Source organism: Canis lupus, chromosome 17 (assembly GCF_011100685.1).
Source record: "Canis lupus familiaris isolate Mischka breed German Shepherd chromosome 17, alternate assembly UU_Cfam_GSD_1.0, whole genome shotgun sequence".
Lineage (NCBI taxonomy): Eukaryota > Metazoa > Chordata > Mammalia > Carnivora > Canidae > Canis > Canis lupus.
Window position 1 is genome coordinate 26,419,936 of NC_049238.1, and position 20,479 is coordinate 26,440,414.

Here is a 20,479-nt window from a genome sequence, read left to right on the forward strand (position 1 = left end):
ATCCTTCCAGGGCCACTGCAGATGGAGTCCCAGGAGAGAGCCCTTTTCCTATCCCAGGGAAGGCCCCTCTCCAGAATTCTCAGCTCTCTGCCCTGCCTGATGCCTCTTGACACTCTTTGAAAGAGCGGGATTGGTAGTAGTAGCCTGCATAACTGGGAGAATAGCTCTTTCTCCAACTGTGTCCTGTCGATTGACTCCTGGGCCCTGAAGCAATTCTCCTTATGCCCAGATTCTCACAGGGGCTGTAGATGACAGAAGCATAGTGCCAGGAGGGCCAGGGAATTTTGTCTGTTTCATTGACTGATATATGCCTCATGCTTGGAATAGGACATGGCCATTGGTAGATCTACAATAAGCCTTCATTAAATGAGCAAGCATCACTTTTTGAGCTTCTAGCCGTCACTTCTGACCTCACTGGAAATCAAGGGGACAAGTGATAGACCAGCAGTGTGCAATAGAACTTTCTCAGTGACAGAAATGGTCTAATCTATGCCATCCAACAAATGCTATTCATTTCCTTTTTCATTTCATTGTTCTTGAATCTGTATCTCTACTCTTCCACTGATGTCTATGGCCCAGCAAACCTATGTGTCTTTCTGTTAAAAGACCAAGAAGGGGATGCCTGGGTGGCCCAGGGGTTGAGTGTCTGCCTTCGGCTCAGGGCATGACCCCAGGATCGAGTCCCTCATTGGGCTCCTCCATGGGGAAGCCTGCTTCTCCCTCTGCCTATATCTCTGCCTCTCTTTAGGTGTCTCTCATGAGTAAATAAATAAAATCATGAATAAAAATAAAATCTTAAAAAAAAAAAAGATCGAGAAGCTCTGGTGTGATGCAACTTATTTATTTAGTCTACCTGATTTGCAATAAGCTAAACCCACCCATCTGAATTAGGGCTCTGTTAGCAAACCCTACTATGACCAATTATGAAAAATGTGCCACTGGAAGAAGAACTTAAAAGGATTTGGGACAAGATTCTGTGGTGATACTTGAGGGACACCTCTTGGTTCTTCCATCATAAGGGCTGTGTGAGCAAGAGCACTGGACTAGAATTTAGGACACCTGTGTTCTGGTCCCATATCTGTGACTATGACTACACAGCCTTGATGTCCTAAGCACACACAATGTCTGTAGCTCACTATCTATAGAATAAGGTGGTTGAATTAACTTATTTTATGGATATTTTCTAGCACTTGTGTGGAACTTTAGTGCTCTCTGGAACCTAGTTAGAAAGTTAGTAGTTAGAAAACTACTCCAGTATATGCTCAAGTTATCATATGCCAGAAAAACAAGGAGTGTTAAAAGAGGTATAGTTACTTGCTGGGTTCTTTTCCATTTGGAATTTTTAGGAGATTGTTGGGAATTTTTTGTTGAGTTCTTATCTGTAAGATTCATACTGTGCTATGAAATACAGGGGATACAAAGATGAGAACACCATGGCTTCTTTCCTACCATGTTCCAAATCAAGTAGAAGGAAAATCAAAAAATAATTAAAACAGGAGGCAGATCGATAAATGATACAAGTTTTTTAGGTGCCCACCTCAAATTAGCAAATGGCACTAGGATTGTTTCTGATGAAGCATGCCTCTTTCTTTGGAGGAACATTCCCTTTTGGGGGGCCATATTTGGACCAGACTTTTTTTTTTTTTTTAAGATTTTACTTATTCATGAGAGACAGGCAAGGGGAAGCAGGCTCCCTGTGGGGAGCCTGATGCAGGACTCGATCTCAGGACCCTGGGATCATGACCTGAGCCAAAGACAGATCAGATACTCAACCATTGAGCCACCCAGGTACCTCTGGACCAGTCTTTAAAGGGCTGCCAGAATTTGGAGTGGCTGTGATGTCAGAAGGTTTTAGTGCAATTTTGTGTTCTTAGGTCAGATGTGTATTGTAGCGGTTTCAACTTTGCAGATATTTTAAAATTCTAAATCAGCATTTAAGTCCTTTCTTGAGGCTCAGGAATAAACAAATAACAAGCAGGTATTACTTAGTAGGAGTATAAACTTGGTCTTGGGAGACACCACAGAGTTTGCAAATTATAATACATACAAAAAGGTTTTTAACCTTTATTTATAATACTTGGTAGCATAAGTGATAAGTGATATCACTTGGTACTAGGCATAAATGATATTACTTGTTTTGAGAAAGCATTTTTGCAGTAATATTAAAGAAAATGCTAGGCTGCAGTAACTAAAATGGCATATGTCTATGCAGATTTTTGCAGTGGTACCACTGTAGAAAGTAGGGTCTGAGGATGAAGCATGTCATCATTTTTATGAAACTGTTAAGTGCAGCATTACCATCTCCCCCCGTGATATGCTTATATAGTTTACCCAAATAAAGTGCTCTTTCCATAACTCCATGAGCATTTTATTAACTGCTTTGTCAGTAAGAATGAAACTTAAATTTGAATGAGTGTCTGATTATACATATAATTCAGTGAAACATACCACCTAACAAAGTAGCTCCAGTTACTTTTACAGAAATTGTAAGGATCTGGGATGCCTGGGTGGCTCAGTGGTTGAGCGCCTGCCTTCAGCTTAGGGCGTTATCCTGGGATCCAGGATCAAGTCCCACATCAGGCCCCTTGCGGGAGGCCTGCTTCTCCCTCTGCCTGTGTCTCTGTCTCTCTCTCTCTCTTTGTGTCTCTCATGAATAAATAAATAAATAATTTAAAAAATTGCAAGGGTCTGGATATACATCCTTCCCCATTTTAAAATTTAAATCCTGCCATTCCCATTAGATGAGATGGGGAAATCAGGACATCACTATATTGACTAACTTGGTTAGACTTTTGAAAACCAGAATTTCAGGGGTGGAAAAGAACCTGTAGATTGTATCTTGGAGCCACCCCTTTTAGCAGATGGGGACACTATATGCACAAAATGAAAACATCTGCTTCAGTTTTCAAAGATTCTTTCTAGAGGGTACTCCCATCCTAAGGTGTCTGGAATTCTTGTGTTTACTCTGCAGCCTGCAAATGCTTCTGTTTTTTTTTCCCCCCTAAGGGTAAAAAAAATCCTGGTGTTCAGGAATTTTTAAGAGATAGCTACTCTGACAGTTTCTGTGGATGAAGGGTAATAAGTAGAATTTTGTGATAGCATTGATAAATGGAGCTCCTTGGGTTATGCAAAGGATTAAACTAGATCAAATTAGATAGCTCAGTGCTATGGTGAGGTTGATGCTACAGCAACAGAAAGCCATAAACAAAGCTGAGATGATGAATGGCTTCATCCCAAGTTGGAAGCTCTCGTGTGCATGTGTGTGGCAGGGCTTCATATCTCCTGGATTGTAAACAGAACATGGTATTGAAGCATTTGCTAATGCACCCAACATTAAAAACTAGTGACATTCTTGGAATTCTTGTTTGTATTAAGGTTGATATTTTGCATTTGTTGAAATCTGCAATCCCTTTAACTCGAGCCCAATAATAAACTTCAGGATTTGATAAGTGGGAATGGGATGAACATGGTGTTCCTAATTACCAAAGCAGGTAAAACAGAGAGATTCCCTCTGGCAGGGAGAGGGTGGTGGGTGCCATTTTAACTCCTATGAAAGTTTTCTCCCTTTGCCTCAATATTTCTTAGGACTTTTTATCTATTTTTTATTTTTTTTGCCTTTTGCTTGTATTATCAAGAACACAGAAAAAAAAGAAAATATGAATCTGTTCTCCACACATTAAAAAAAAATCCTCTTACCAATGGAATGATCCTGTATTTAATGATTTTTTTTTAAATTTATGATAGTCACACACACACACAGAGAGAGAGAGAGAGAGAGAGAGAGAGAGAGGCAGAGACACAGGCAGAGGGAGAAGCAGGCTCCATGTACCGGGAGCCCGACGTGGGATTCGATCCTGGGTCTCCAGGATCCCGCCCTGGGCCAAAGGCAGGCGCCAAACTGCTGCGCCACCCACGGTTCCCTATTTAATGATTTTTAAATTAAACCTTCTGGAATTTAACTTGAATCTGGTAGATAGTATTAAGCCACTTTCTGGCTGAATAGACTTTAAGGATACCCTTGAAAAGAGGGCAGCGTAGAGATATTTAGGGGAAGAAATAAAGTGATAACTTTGACTTTCTAAAAATATTACCACTTTTTTTTTTTCATATTCCAAGGCATATCAACAAAAATGCTGCAACCCTTTCAGGGAACATTATTCTTCTAATCAGAGACAAGTGGGAAACTTTAAGTAGCTCTTCAAATCAAAATCATGTGTGTGTCTGTTCTGTGAAATGACAGATGTAGGTTTTTCTTCAGATGGAGGTTTGTTTTCCCTGTTCTGCCTTAGCCACAATAACTTGAAACGGTCTGTCTGCTGGCACGAAAATCCAGGGGGTGGGTGGAGGGGCCAGGATGTTGCTGCAGGAAAGTCGAGTACATTCCTAGGGCGCCTTTTGGGGACAAGCAGCTGAAGCATTTTTATAGTCAACTGAGATAACAGGAAAGAAAGAATATGGCTTTTTATAGTATGTATCTTGAGAAAATTCAGTTGGCTCATATTTGTATACAAATAATGAATATCTATTCGTTTAACTCCTAGCTTGTGACGTAAAATGTGACTGTTGTATTGGCCCGATTTCTCGAGTAATGCCGAGTTGTTTTCTAGACAACTCGGTTGTCACTCTAGTTGTTTCTAGAGTGAAGGGTGGAACACACTGAAACACTTGGACATATTTAAGACCTCCAACTTACTGTTCTTCCAACCTGGGCCCCTTTGCTTTTTTTTTTTTCCCCTCATTTTGATCACTACTACATTTTGACCTCACATAGTAGTGGTATGAGATATTCGGAGTGGTTGTCATGAAATTACACTTTCTGGAATAACAGGCTAAGGACCCATATATCTCTCGTTATTTGCAGTAGGTCCCAGGTGACCATGTGATGCAATATAGTGAATTAGTTAATTATGGTGGTGGCCAGCCAAATGTCAGGCTGCCGAGGAGATGGAATTTCTCAGCCAGTGTTCTATGTTACACCTCCTAGTTGCATGTTCTAAAATTTATGTGCCAGGGCAGCCCGGGTGGCTCAGCAGTTTAGCACTGCCCTCGGCCCAGGGCATGATCCTGGAGTTCTGGGATCGAGTCCCACATCGGGCTCCCTGCATGGAGCCTGCTTCTCCCTCTGTCTCTGCCTCTCTCTCTCTCTGTGTCTCTCATGAATAAAATAAAATCTTTTAAAAAATCAAATAAAATATATGTGCCATAGGTAGACTTACAACCAGCGTACTGCAAGCTTCTCAAGTCAGCCTTAAAGATAACTTATTCTTTTAACTCTTCATGTGTTGAGAAGGTTTTATAGAACACTGACAGCACAGACTGTATATCACTAGATGATTGTTTTGAGAGCTGTGTGATCTCTAGAAACAGAAAGGAACCGTTCATAGTTAAATCCTTAAGTTTGTAGGTTGATTTTTGTTTTTTTGATATAAAAGATTATTGAGCTATAAAAAGAGTGCCTGCCACAAAGGACTCAACGTGTAGTTATTGAGTTGAGGCAAAGAACTTGATATTGTAATTTAGATTTTAGGAAATGCTGGAATAAGCGAGTAGATATTTTACGTCTCAATCATAAATAGTTATAAATAGTACCCACTTATTGGTTAGAGGAAGTCAGGCAGAAACTATTTCCTTTATGAACAAGAGAGACACAAGGTTACTAGAGCTCTATGCTGGGACATTGCTGTTTCCACTTAGACTAGTGCATCCTTGAAACACTTGTGCTGCCTCAGCAGTTTAAGGGTAGATTTAAATAAAACTAATTAAATTGATATTAGATTCACAATGGGTTGACACCAGAAACATCTCACAAAAGTGAATTGGTTAACCTTTCTTTGAAGAGAAAAGATGGTAACATATATGAAGTTATTTTAGTATAGATTGTAGGCAGTCTACATGGTACTGGAGGACCAAGTAAATGATCTGCAAACTGAAACCATGCAAAATGACCTTAATAATCAATGGGAAAATGACCAGTGTCATGACCTTTAAAATTTTTTGTCAGAACATTAAAGCTTTCTTACTGTAGGTTATAAATGTATAGGGCAATGCAAAAAAAAAAAAAAGTGAAGCTAATATTAATTTAATGCCCTATAATTTAAAATGTTAGAACACTGAGAACGTGTTTTATTTCTTTGAGTAGAACTTATCAAGAGTAGTTGGAACATGTTTGCTTTCTTCTCACTGTGTAACTTGCAATGTGGGCTGTCTCTTCTCTGTGGCGGTGAATTGTCCTGTTCCTTCCCAAGTTTGGATCTGCTTCCAGCTTGTTATCCTTGGTGCTTCCACAGCTGTGAACTGAGTGTTCTTTCAATATAGCTTCCTGTGGGACATCTCCATCCTCTTCCTACAACCACTTTCCAATTTCGCGTTCAGTGTTACCACTTTTTATTTCTTTGCTACACTTTCTTTTTGTGCTGGCCCCACATCCTCTTTCAATTATGCACTTTTGCAAAGTGCCCTGGGAGTTTCTTACCACAAGACTAAGGGGGCAACACAACCACCTGTTTACTATCTATCTGTGCGTGAATTGAACAACGGATGTGCAGGGACTGGTTGTCCTGCACAGTCGTGGAAGTGACACGATTGATTAGTAATCATGATACACATCTGTTATTCACACAGAGATTTGTGGACCAAAAAGCTAGCAGTGAATTTTGTGCTTTCTGTAATTCAGCATTAGTATACTGTGACAACTGAAGTTGGAACCATGCTGTCAGGGGTACTGGTGTTATGTGACCAAACTGTGGTCACTGAAATTCAAGCCCATTGGAACCATGCAAAGTGAAGAGTACCTCATTCTGGTAGTAAATTGTTTGTAGTACATTTAAATCTTGGCCTGGCTCCCCTTGCCTGTTAGACCGAGTGCATCTACTGTAGCCAAGTGATTTAAAAATTGAATTGAGAAGTGAACTGGGGGGAGGTCTGGGTGGCTCAACAGTTGAGCGTCTGCCTTTGGCTCAGAGTGTGATCCTGGAGTCCCTAGATTGAGTCCCACATCGGGGTCCCTGCATGGAGCCTACTTCTCCCTCTGCCTATGTCTACCTCTCTCTGTCTCTCATGAATAAATAAATAAAATCTTAAAAAAAAAAAAAAGAGAGAGAGAGAGAGAGAGAAGTGAACTGGGAGTTATGAAGTGTTTGACCCGACCATGGGTTGGGAGTGCTTTGACTCCTCTCTTTTACCTAACACCTCAGAGTAGAGTGGGCACTGGAGAAAGCATATATTAGTCTCCATCCAGCAGTTAGGTTTCTGTTAAGGACCACTTGGTGAATGGAAGTATTGGGGGGAAGATGATGAGTTTGATTTTGGACATTTACAGTTTGAGTTGCCTGTGGGGTATCTGTGTGAAGATATATTGTAGTAGATAGATTGGAGCTCAGCAATTGAAAGCTTTGGTTAGGAAATAAAATTTGGGTGACATCAGCTTCAGACATGGTAAAATCATCGAGGAAGAGTGTATAGAGTTAGGAAGGATGAGGAAGTTAAGACCAAACCTTAAATCATACCAATAATTAAAAGGCATAGAAAGTGGAGCCTGCGGAGAATATTAAGTTGCAATGGACAAAGGGGAAGGAGCACAATAGGTGAGTGAGATGTGATGGAAACCAAGGGAAGAATGAAATCTGTCCATTGGGTTTAGCAACATGGAGCCCATGAGTGACCTTGGTAAGAGTAGTGTCATGTAGAAGAGAGGTGGAGAGAGGGAAACAAAACCGGGTCCAAGGTAGATGGTAGTGTGTGGAGAAGTGAACAGACAATTCTTTTGAAAGGTTGGTCGTGGAGGAGAAGGTTTAAAGAAGGTAGAAGCTAGAAGGAAGAGGAGTTGAGGGACTTTTACCGTTCAAGCTGGTAGGAATCTGATCAGGTTAAAAGGCTGATAGGAAATAGGAAGAATTTGTTAGTGATAAAGAAGTTGGCTATAAGCTTAATTTAGCCAGAATTTAAAACTTCCCTTACAATTCTTTGCCCTCCATGTCCTTTTATCTTTCTTTATTCTAAATCGAGTAAAGTCCATACTGCTGATCACTCTGCTACTTCTGAGTTTCACTGGGGTCTTATTATCCCTGTGAGATTGCAAATTCCTGTAAAGCAGGATCCAAACTGTTCTTCTCCCTGATTCTGGTTAGCATGTCATTCCCTGTCTTAGAGAAAACCCTCAACAGCTACTTTGAGCACTCTCATTTGTTTCTTTATTTTTTGAGGAACTAACTTCTATGTGCCAGGAATTATTCTAGATGCTAAGGATATAAAAATCACTAAGCCAGACGTATCTCTTTTTCCCAAGGATTTTATAATTTAGGGAGACAGCTAATAAACAAGTAATAAAGTACAAAAGAAGCAAAGTAATTATAGAATGTAACAGATAATAATTCTGAGCAAATATGTATATATTCTTCTCCCTGAATTCTTTCCATTGTTGGGGGGAACAACCATAAGCAATTGGAAAGTTAAATGACATAGATGTAAAGAAGATAGTAATAGAGACTGTTGTTTTTTTTTTTATGTAGAGACTTCTTTGTTGAATGTTTCTAAAGTCAGGAATATGATGGTTATAATGGGCTGTGTGTTTTGGGAGTTTTCTTGGTTAGTTGTTACTTAGCATTTGAGAAACTAACCAACTCTCCACGTTTTCTCTTTTCCCTTTTAGTAATTTGCCATCTTCCATGTATGAATGGCGGCCAGTGCAGTTCAAGGGACAAATGCCAGTGCCCTCCAAATTTCACAGGGAAGCTTTGTCAGATCCCAGTCCATGGTGCCAGTGTGCCTAAACTGTATCAGCATTCCCAGCAGTCAGGCAAGGCATTGGGAACGCATGTAGTCCACTCTACACACACCTTGCCTCTGACCATGACTAGCCAACAAGGAGTCAAAGGTAAGCTTTTTTCTTTTTGCCCATTCATCAGACTTCTGTTAACCTGCCAAAGCCATACGGAAGCAAGTGCTGGCAGATGGCAGGGCTGGTATTGAAACAGAAAGAAGTATGTGATCTGTGGCCCTAAAAAGTGGCAGCAGGGGACAGAATATGGGCCCATGTATGTGGCTACAGTACTTTCTAGGCCATAGAGATTTGGTATCTAGGAAATAAAATAAAATAGGAGTCTATCCTTTTCTGCTGGCTCTTAGCCCCAGGAGCTGTTACACACACATATGTCTGGCAGGGCCTAGGAAGCAGAAGGATGAGCAAGGCAGTGTTCAGGCCCATACAGTAATATGCTAGTGGATCACATACTACCTGCTGGTGAATACTTTGTTTATTTTTTAGTCGAAGAGTGCTTAGTTTTAGTTATAAACAGTCAGTTAACCTCACTGGACTTCAATTTATTCATCTATAGAGGAAGGTAAACTAGGTCACTTGGAGCTCAGAAATTCTATGACTAATTCATTTTTTTAAACCTGGCATGTATACATGCACAGTTTTTGAAAAGGGGTCAGAGAAGTGTTACTGGCCTTACTCTTTAAAACTTGAATGTTAGCATCAGAAGATGAAATTTTATTTGAAAGCTGCAGCAAGTAAATACAGATATAAAATATCACATATAGGTATTTTGTGTGGCTCATAAAGCACATGAGTATGTCTATACTATGATGTTCAGGGTAAGAGAATTATGCTCTGTGAAATTGTATTTCCTCTTTTGATGTAGAAAGTTTGGCAATGAAAACTTTGAGAGATGCAGAAGTAGTCAAACTCTTTAGTCTTTACTACTATTTTTTGATAAAATGTACCCACCTATGGCCATAAGCAGCATGGATTTCATAGTTTTCTGACTCTGAAAGAAATATTTTTGTCTCATGAATGTGTCACTGTGAGATGTTTTAATTTCTCTTTATACTTTGAGTTTTATTCTTTAAAAATATGTAAATTCGAGTTTAATTAGTATTTTGGACGTACCCTCTTATTCTCCAGAATTGATGGCTGAGCAGCAAAAATACATACACGCTATATATATATTTTGTTCCAGGGATAGTATATATGCAAATAAACACAAAAGTATGTATATAATATTTGCTTTAATGCTGATTTGCATGTTAAGTATTCATGACTGAGTTTTCCTGTCAATCTCTTTTTAGTGAAATTTCCTCCCAACATAGTCAATATCCATGTGAAGCACCCTCCTGAGGCTTCAGTCCAGATACATCAGGTTTCAAGAATTGATGGCCCAACAGGCCAGAAAACAAAAGAAGCTCAACCGAGCCAATCCCAAATCTCTTATCAAGGGCTTCCCGTCCAGAAGACCCAGACAGTACATTCCACATACTCTCACCAACAAGTCATCCCCCATGTCTATCCTGTTGCTGCTAAGACGCAGCTTGGCCGATGCTTCCAGGAAACCATTGGGTCACAGGTAAGCAATATTGTCTAGCCCATGTTAGTAATGCATTCTAGGCGTGGTCTCATTAGTAGGAAAGCCAGACCTGGTAAAATGATTTTCTGTAGAAGGGGTTGGCAAACTGACCACAGGCCTGTTTTTTGTAAATAAACTTTTCCTGAAACACAGACACATCCATTCATTTATGTATTGTCTATCCTTGCTGACATGCTATTGATGATAAAATTATGTAGTGTCAGTGAGTTTATGTGATAGCTAAATCCTAAAATATGGTCTGCAAAGCCCTTTACAGAAAAAGTTTGCTCATCTCAGTCTAGAATATTAAATAGTGATCTTTCATAATTGTTGCTGGAAGTCCATGATTGGCTATTTATATAGTTTTTCAATTAAGGTGATCTGTGTATAAAACATGTGTTGGGCGTGAAAGATGATATGTGAGATGTATTCTGCAAAGACATTTGAAAACTTTTATGCCTTTTTACAGTAGCTTGCAGGTTATACAGAGGAAATTTAACCCCTGTGTGCACTAATAACTTGGCATCTTTTCTCTCCTAATAAAAATTCATAACTAGAATGACAATGCAGGAGTTGTTTGAAGTGCATTTTAATATTGAATTTACATGTCACTTCACGCCTATATTTACATCATAAAATGGGACAAAGGCTGAGTTTTCTTTAAAACTCATCGTTAAATGTACATAGCAAAGGCAATATAAAAACATTGGTTCTTCTATCCAAACTACTTTGTGAACTTGCTTTGGGACCACATGATAATGATGTTGATTTGTCCTCCAGTTCTCATCTTGTCATATATGTTTTGGATCCCCCATGAGAAGAGTAGATGAGGTAACTGTATTATTACTTAACTGTTGTTGCCTGAATATTAAAAAGAATATATTGTGTGTGTGAAGTAATTATAGATAATAGAATCAATTGTTACTGCTTTAGGAACCTAGAAAACACTTTTTAGGTACTGGACCAGTCCATGGTAAGGCTATAATTTTTCTTCCAGGGCAGTAAGACAAAATTGGTTTATAGACCCTAATAGAAAAGAGCACCCATGTGGATAGAGTTAAGGGTCTGTGCTAGGAAATCAGCTTCTTTATCTGTAAGGTAGAAAGAATAATATGGAGATTTGTCAAGATGAGACAAGGTAATGTGAGCACTGCTTTGCGAATGTTGTAGAACTCTGTAGTTATTGGCTTAGAGGTTACTCCTCTATGCAGATAGAGTCAAACTTAAAAATAGAGCAGATTATTGGTTATGTCTTGTAATTTCACTAGAGCAAGGAAGGCTTGATCCCCCAAACACAACCTTTGTCACCTGCCTGCAGATACCCGGAATGCCCACTGAAGGGTACCTTTTCATTACTCAGTTGAAGACCAGGCTTAAGCAAATGCTTTATGGAAAAGGAACATCATCAATTTAAATTTAGCTTAGAAGTAAAGACTGGATTATTGTGCTAAGTGCAGGTTTCAATAGGGATAGAGGGCTGAAGATAAACTTCATAACTTGGCAATGTTGCCCTGGGTTAGCTTTGGAGAGAGAGGATAATTTTCATGCCATTTGCGTTGTTTAGTCATTCCAGTTTGGGCTGGTCATGAGAAAGGAAAAAGCAGGTCTTTTTAAAACTATGTGCCCAATATCTTTCTCCCTAATTTCCAAGTTGGAATGTAGAGCCTAAAAAGCAAGAAAACGAGGCATTAACAAACTTATAATTTTTGTATAATGTTAGGGAGATGATTGCTAACTAGAAAGGATAAAAAACTATTTACTTTTAAGCCTAAGCTGGACAATATAGTCAAAGTGAATTAGATAATTGGTGGAGTTACCCAAATAATCCAAACTCCATGGAATACTTTTGCCTTATCTGGATACTTTTCTGCCTTTTGGTCAGAATGATCCAGACAGTGATCTCAGTTCTTAATTTATTTTGCATGTGTAGTCGCTAATACACAGCTTCAAAATAAGACCTGTTTTCAGAAAACATTCTCGGTGTATATTTGTCTTCTTGTTACTGAGAAATGCTGCTGGGTGCCTGTGGTTGCTCAATTAATTTGTGTGATTAGGATGATCTAGGCATTTAAAAATATACACTACTGGGGCACCCTGGGTGGCTCAGTTAGTTAAGCATCTGCCTTCCGCTTGGGTCATGATCTCTCAGGGTCCTGGGTTTGAGCCCTGTGTCTGGCTCCCTGATGACACAGGGAGCTTCTCCCTCTTCTTCTGCCTCTCTCCCAACTTGTACATTCCCTCTCCCTCTCCGCCTCCCTCCCTCCCTCCCTCCCTCCCTCCCTCCCTCTTTCTCAAATAAATAATATATTTAAAAAATAAAAATACACACTACTGGTAAATAGTCAATAATATATAAGATATATACTACAAGAGTGTTGGAAAATATGTGTACTTTTTTGCTGTGATTAGTTTGCAAACAAAACTTCAGGAGGAGGTGTAGGTAGATTTTGAATGAATTCCAGAAACAACTGCATAAATGCTCACTCATTGCACATTGCTTTGCTCAGTTGGGAACACTTGTTAGCTGCAGATTTTGGCTGTTGAGACTTTGAATGTGTTAGAGTTACCAATAAGCACCTGTGTTTATGCCATGAGAAGTCATACACAGAACAAATTTGGCATAAATTGCCCTTGTTTCTATGACACATTCTAATAATTAGTAAATTTGGAGTTGAAAACCCCACATGAGCTGTGATCATGTACTTAAATTCAGGGGATCTTTGTACAGTAGAATTTCGGGAATTACTTGGATGGTAGAGGAAAATGGATGACTGGCTAGGGAAGCCAGCTCCTACAGAAAACAGGGAGAATAATTAAAGGGAAGAGAACAATGCAAGAAATAGAGAAGCAAGTGTCAGGAAAGACCAGAGAAGTGAAATATCTTGGTATTCCTGGCATGCATTGGCATAGATACATGAAGCTCATTACACCTGAGGCATAATGCAATATAAACTACTTACATCAAGGGAACAATGTCATGAAGCCTCCTTGACCAGGCAAAGTCAGAATCATTAGAAGTGTGACAACTGATATTATGTGCCTCCCAATGTGCTACAGTATGGAGTTTACACATCATCCTTGAAGTAGTCTTCTCAAAAATGGTTCATCTGAATCCGATCAAGCCCTTACACCTTAACCTATCCAGTTCGTAGGGAGTGAAGAAGTCAACTAAAAATATTGCACACATATCTCCTCTATCAGACAGATTTATAATGTAGGATATTATTGCCTGGTTTTTGCAAAAAACCTTCTTATGGAAAAAAGCAAGGTAACTTTTCTAGAAAGAGGCAAAGAGACAGAACAACAAATGTAACATATGAGCCTTAATCAAATCCTGGCTAGAAACACATACGACACCTAGCTCTAAAGGGCATTTCAGGAATAATTGAGGAATCTAAATAGGACTGGATATTAAATGATATTTTTGAATTACTGTTATTTAGGTATGATAATGATGTTGTGGTTATGTAGGACCGTGTCCTTATTCTTGAGAGATGAATGTTGAAAGTTTGAGGGGTAAAATACCATGTTTATAATTTATTTTCAAATACATTTTACACAGAAATAAGGCAAAATTTTAACTATTGCAGACTCTGAGGGGTGGGTATTCAAGTGATCATTGTATTATTCTTTGAATATGTCAGAGTATCTGAAAAATTCTTGAGGAAAAGAAAAATGCTAAATTTCTCAATGTAGAATAATCGAATTTTAAACTGAACTTAAAAGCTGTAACTTTGATACATTTTATGAATTTTAAGAAAGTAATTTTTAAAGTTTCAACTTAGGAAAGAATGGGGTGGGTGGATGTGGGAATGGTAGATGTGAGGAGGCCCGGGAAGAAAAGTTGGCCTTGGTCCATTTTGAATTGACCAGGGTCCAGTCTAAGAAGTGAAGTTGAAAATAAAGATGAATGTCTGAGCTTTTGTGAAGAATCAAGCATCAGGATTTGATTATGGGCTGTTGCAAAGAAAAGGATGGTGATGAGTTGGACCATTCTGAACTAACCTGCTTGAGAAAGCGGATAAATCCTGACTCTCATTGATTAACTGACCCTGGGGGAGGATTGTAAGGTGCAGATGAGTAGCTACATCTTTGTTTTAAGCAGCCCCATCCTTGGCTGACATCAAGAGTGGTGTATTCTTGAGTATCAATCAGGAAATCTAGTACTGTTTCAGAGATGGAGTAAGAGTAGATGAATGGAGAAAGTTCAGTGGGCAGCAAAAAGATCTAGTGGTGATAAATTCATGAGAATAGAGGACATTTCTTTGGGTTGTATTATGAAGAGAAAAGAGCAGGAATAATGGGATTGGAAATTTATAATTTTTTTTTTTTTACCTTGACAGACTGTGTCAAGATACGAGTTTGAGGGGTGGGGTGGAGGGAGGAATTGGTCCTCTTGTTTTACTGTTGTACAAAGTGTTCCATTTTTTGAGTCCTAAAAATAATGTCTTATTTTTTAGATCATAAAGTATTGGTTTCTGCATGAATTGGGCTGGGTACAGGTACAGACAAAAAAGGACAGAAACTAATAGAATGAATGGTGTGGCTAAGAGGAATGGGTTTCTTGAATGTAAATCAAATTTGAAGTAGTTAGCAAGTCATGATTTGGCATTTACATATCTGTGTGCTACCTGAAGAAAATCATGGTACTCTGTGTAAGTTTGAAAACATTTTGGCAGGTTTGTTTATGGCATAGATTGAGGTAGAATTACATCTCCAATGATTACAATTACCAGCTACTTTTAGGAAAATCTCATGTTATTTCACATGCTTAAAAGTTGAACATTTCCATGCTAGTTTTCATTTCTAAGGAGAGGCCAAATTTCAGGAAATACCCCTCCAATTTCTTTTTGCATCACAGGGACATTGAATACATATACCTTTCCCATTGTACAAGGGTTTCCTTTGTTTTAAAATGGTTCTCTTAGCAGTGACCTAAATTTGAAACTTACTTGGCATTTGAGTTTTTGGTTGTTTTAAGCATGTTTTATTTGTTGCCCAGTTGCTGGAAACAAACATTTGCAGTGACCTAATGATGCCAGATGGTATAAAAAACCTTGTCTGAGAAGTGTTTAGAATCATGATGTAGGGCTTGGGGTCCAGCGTCCACACTTGGGTCTGCCATTGCCCAGTTGCGCAATCATGTGTTCTTTGTTAAACACGGGAACATGCCCCTTAATTAGACACAGACATTACAAGACGAGACAAAAAAGTCAAGTGCTTCAAGACCTTCCTATTGCAAATGCCAAGAGAGCAGAAAATTCCACATATAAACACCTGAGTTAACTAAGAACAGAAGTACTGGAAAACCTGAAGTAGGTGTAAACAAAAAAGATATTTTTAGTACAGTGCTTTAGCACAGATAAAGATGATCAACACGCAAACCCACTTTTTGTAGTTTGCAACTTATAAAGTGTCCATAAGTTCAAAAAAAACCCCATAAGAAACAAACTCTAAGATTAAATTCTCTATTAAAATTAGAGATAGAAATTCTTTGTAGAAAAAATAATCCTAATGTAGATTAGGAAGAAAAAGCAGCAGTAGTTGCTGTGAAATCCTGAAATTATTGGAAAAGCCTTTCTTTCCTTTAATTTCTGGTCATACAAATAATCAGAACTGGGGCAAAACTGAGTTAAAGCAACCCAAGAATTATTTGGGAGATCCTCTTAGAGGTTCCAGAATTGTTATAACAGTTCTCTTTAGACAGGAGAAAGTGGAAACAGAATGGGCCTTTGGAGAAATAATTGGATATAACTGGAGATAGATCTCTTTTGGCAGATAAATTCAATAACATCCTCCATCTCTAAACCTAGGTACTAACACACACACACACACACACACACACACACACACACAATTTTTGAAGGGCCAAACAGATGCACTTTTGTTTAAAAACAATTTTTTTAAAGTAAGCGTCATGGAGAAATTAGCAGGAAAGTGTGAGCTTATAAAAGTGGAAAACTATCCTAATTATGGCTGAAAGTACTTTTTAAAAACTCAATTCTTCAGTGACAGGACTTTGAAGAAAAATATTTTTTGGTTTCTACCACACAGAAGCCAGTGAGAAAGTAGGGAAACAGATGCCAGGGCTGTCAGTTCCATGTGGAAGAAGAAAATACAGATAGATGGATAGATACCTGTGTGAATTGTTACCGATGTACATATAGAGACAGACTGTAGACCATGAAAATCTCTTCCAGTGATGGAAAATGGATTAGGTCCTCAATTACAGGGGCTGGAACATTAAGCTCTGCTTAGAAACCTTTTTCTTTAGTTTCCACACTGCCAGAATGAGGCGTAAAGCTAAGATGGAATAACTAGTTGAGGATATTCTGATGGGGATGATGCTGGAATCATTGTAACACTTTACTTTTTTTTTTTTTTTAAAGATTTTGTTTATTTATTCATGAGAGACACACACAGAGAGAGAGGCAGAGACACAGGCAGAGGGAGAAGCAGGCTTCATGCAGGGAGCCCGACGTGGGACTCGATCCCGGGTCTCCAGGATCATGCCCTGGGCTGAAGGCGGCACTAAACTGCTGAGCCACCTGGGCTGCCCATTGTAACACTTTTCATGTTGGTTATTTCCCTAAACTAAGTCCCCAAGCGGCATAAGTAGCTGAGCCTTCTAAAGAAGGAGTAAGTAAACGACATTTTAGTGAAGATGCTTGGCCTCTCACTGATGTATTATCCCTTTGGTGGGAAGGGGAATGGAGACAGTCAGGCTGGGCCAGCAGTGGGTACAGGCGTGCCTGTGGTCCTCACCCCTTCCCCATTTCCCCAGCCATGTGCTTTTAGAGGCAGGGCCATCCCAGGTGAACTTGGCCTTCATCTTCTTGCAGGTGTACTGCTGGGCAGTGACTGGGAAAGGCTAAGTCAGGGCTACCAGCCCTCTGCCCTTTCTGTGAGCAGAGAGCCCCACTGAGGTGTGCCAATTGCATTTACTGAAGTTTGGCCTCCTTCAGTTGAAGTAAGTCATTAACACCAGGCATTTCGTAGGACATCAGGGTTTTTCTTCAGTGTCCCACTCAAATACTCCTTTAGCATAATCTAAGAAATATGTAATCAAATGTTGATGAGTCTGGTTGTCTCCAGTGGCTCCCAAATGGCCACCCTTGCTAGATCTTACCTGTGTCAACAGCAGAGGTAGCACTGACGGTGTCACACATATGTCAGTGATGAATGCCCAAGGCTCTACAATGTAGGCTGGTCTTGCTCCAGCAGATTTACTAGACATACTTCCTGCAGGTCCCCTCTCCCTCTGAGCTGAAAAGATCAGTAAAGACAGGGATAAGATCCAAAGGGAGAAAGAACTGCATGTGAAAGAGAACATGTCTGCATGTCATTGGGCTTCTGCCACTGGCAGGGAGAACTGCTGGTTTTACTTGGATTGAATGTGGCACTGAGACATTAGGATAATCAAAACATAGATTCTTAGAACTGAGGTAGAGTACTTCGGAGACTGGACGATGACCCATACATTACCCTTTCTACCCCCTAATACCAGTCTTTCCCCAGACCAGTGTCTTCTGGGCACCTGTGAGTATCTGCTTTGAGTGCTCACTCACCCTGACCTGTTTCATAGACAAGTTTATGCTTCCTTGGTCCTCCTCAAACCCCTCCTCTCAGATGTTTTTCATTTAATTGGCAATGAAAATTCCTTTATCATGACATGCAATATCAAATTTCCATGTGCTATATCTCTAGGGCTCACTAAAATAATACACCTATTAATAATTAGACTCCTGTTTTTGTTGAGGAACAGGCATTGAAATTAATTATGGGGCACTTGAGAGTGAAAGCATGTTATGTCACTTCGGATGCTGGCAAAGTGGCACGGTTTTGTGATTATTAAATTTGAAGATGATAATTCTGAGTACGTTGGGAGTAGTTTTAAGGGACCAAGGCTTGAGTCAACGGTTGATCCTCATGACAAAATGAACTCTGTCCATGACAAAAATGTTTAAAGAGTCGCAGCTGGTATTCTAGGGTCTGTTGTTGTTTCTTGGCTTTGTCTACATGATCCCTTAGAATTGAGATTTGCTAACACAAAGTGGAATCATCTGTTTACTTTAAAAAAAAATCAAAATAAACCCCAGTCGTCCGGAATCTGACCCATAGATTTGTGGAGGAAAAAAAAGCAACATTGCCCTGTGTTGAGAGCTGACAGAGTGACTCCCCCATGCTGCCCTGCCCCTTCTCCCACGACAGTTATAGTACAGATTTCTTTTTCTTTCCTATCCTTCCGTTTTTTTCTCCTATTGTCTCCTTTTATGTATCAGAGAATTTGTGTATAAAATAGAGTATTCTCTTTCATTGAGATCTGTTTACAAGGCTGTGCCTTTATTCTAGTGATGTTGTGCAAATAGACTTGCAACTTGTTTTTTTGAAGCAATTGTTTCAGAATCGGTTTATGAGCTCATAAGAAAATTAGTATGTCTTTGATCTGCTGCTCACTCATTTTCTGTAGTCTCAATGGATCGAAGGCTTTCAACGTCGATTCAGCCTTCAGCAAGCGAGGATTTGTACCATTGAGGATATTTAAAATAGTATGTCTTCAGCCCTGAAGAGAATTCTGAAATCCAGACAGAGGAGCTCTAAATATTTTGAACACAAACAGCAAAGCTTTCAAGATGACACTTTGAAGAGGTCTGGTTTAGAATGTGCAGGCTTTAATGGAGTTGTTAAGAAAATGGTATGAACATTCTGTGGCTTAGGGACAGGCATCTTAGTAAGACAATGCATTTTTATAGAATTGATGGCTGATAGAGAACTTTGACATGTATGACCTTACTTGACCTTTAAAACACAAGGAAAATTGGTATTTTTGTCTCCCATTTACTTATGTGAAACCCGAGGTTCAGAAGTGGGGACTAGCCCTGTTGGTGTTTCCATGTCCATAGATCTTTCTCCATTTTTGCAAACTTGCCATGTCTCTGGCCCTTAGTTTTTTCATTTTTCAAATAACTGCTTTGGCTGAGAAAACCAACACAGTCTCTTTCAGCCCTGCAGTCCTGTGACTGTGATAATTTTGACATCATCTTTCCCACCGTCTTATGTGCCACTGATAGTGACATATGCACAGGATCTGTGGACAGAGCAAACTGCCCAAACATCAACTACATCAAGACCTACTGTGGTCTCAGAAATCTAGGCTGACCCGAGAGCCTCCTCTCCAGTCTTGGCGCTTCCAGAAAGCCTTCCAGTCCTTCAGACCACATCTGCTCTCTCCTCCCTGAACTCTCACTGGGTTTGGAATCCAATCAGGCCATTTTGAATTATCTAAAAATTGTTGATTTTGATCCTCTTTGCCCCATGAGATTGTCCTTTCCATGAGGGCATGGCCATTTAGGAATTCAGCTCAGTGCTGGGTGCAGAGGAATAGTCAGAAAATGGATTATTAGGTTCAGCTAGGTTGTGCTGTGATCATAAATCAACATGACAGAAGCTTGCATTTTGCTAGTGCTAGATGTGTAAGGGGTGAGCAGAGAGCTCTGTGCTATATCTCTGAGTGTCAGGCTGATGGGCTTCCACTATATTAACGCCGTACTCTCTGGAATATGTGGCTTCCTTAATTCCTACAATGGAGTGAGAGAGAGATGCTGCAAGGGACACTACTTTTCCTACAGTTCTTGTTCACAGTGAGTCACTTGGCCCTGCCTGTCAGGACTGTGGACTCACTTGTGGCCCTCCCAAAACATATGTTGAAATCTTAACCTCCAACATGACTATATTTGGAGATAGAGTCAATAAGGGGTAATTAAGATTAAATGAGATTGTAAGAGTAGGGCCTTGATATGATAGAATCAGTGTCCTTTTAAGAAGTGATACCTGAGAACTCACTCCCTTTGCCATATCTGGACACGGCAGGATGGCAGCTCCTACAAGCCAGAAAGAAAGACCTCACCAGAGTTGACCATGCTCTTACATCTTGCACCTTAAGCCTGCAGAGCTGTGAGAAAATGGATGTCTGTCACTTAAATCCCCCAGTCTATGATATTTTGTTAGAGTAGTCTAGCTAACCCATGGTAGTTAGGAAGCGGCACACACCGGGAAGCTGGGACAAGTGGTTCTTTGGTGAACAGAGAACATCCTGCCACAAGTGGCAGAGTGTGGTCAAGACAGACCTGGTTTCC

At 39.7% G+C, this 20,479-nt stretch overlaps 1 protein-coding gene across 7 annotated transcripts in view; it reads left to right on the forward strand.

Annotated features, from left to right (window-relative positions):
• LTBP1 (latent transforming growth factor beta binding protein 1) overlaps positions 1 to 20,479 on the forward strand; it is a 390,765-nt gene that overhangs the window by 196,120 nt on the left and 174,166 nt on the right. For all 7 annotated transcript variants that reach the window (XM_038561238.1, XM_038561239.1, XM_038561240.1 and 4 more), the window contains 2 exons: positions 8,648 to 8,872; positions 10,069 to 10,343. In XM_038561238.1, coding sequence (XP_038417166.1) covers positions 8,648 to 8,872; positions 10,069 to 10,343 — 500 coding nt within the window. The remainder of the gene's footprint in view (positions 1 to 8,647; positions 8,873 to 10,068; positions 10,344 to 20,479) is intronic.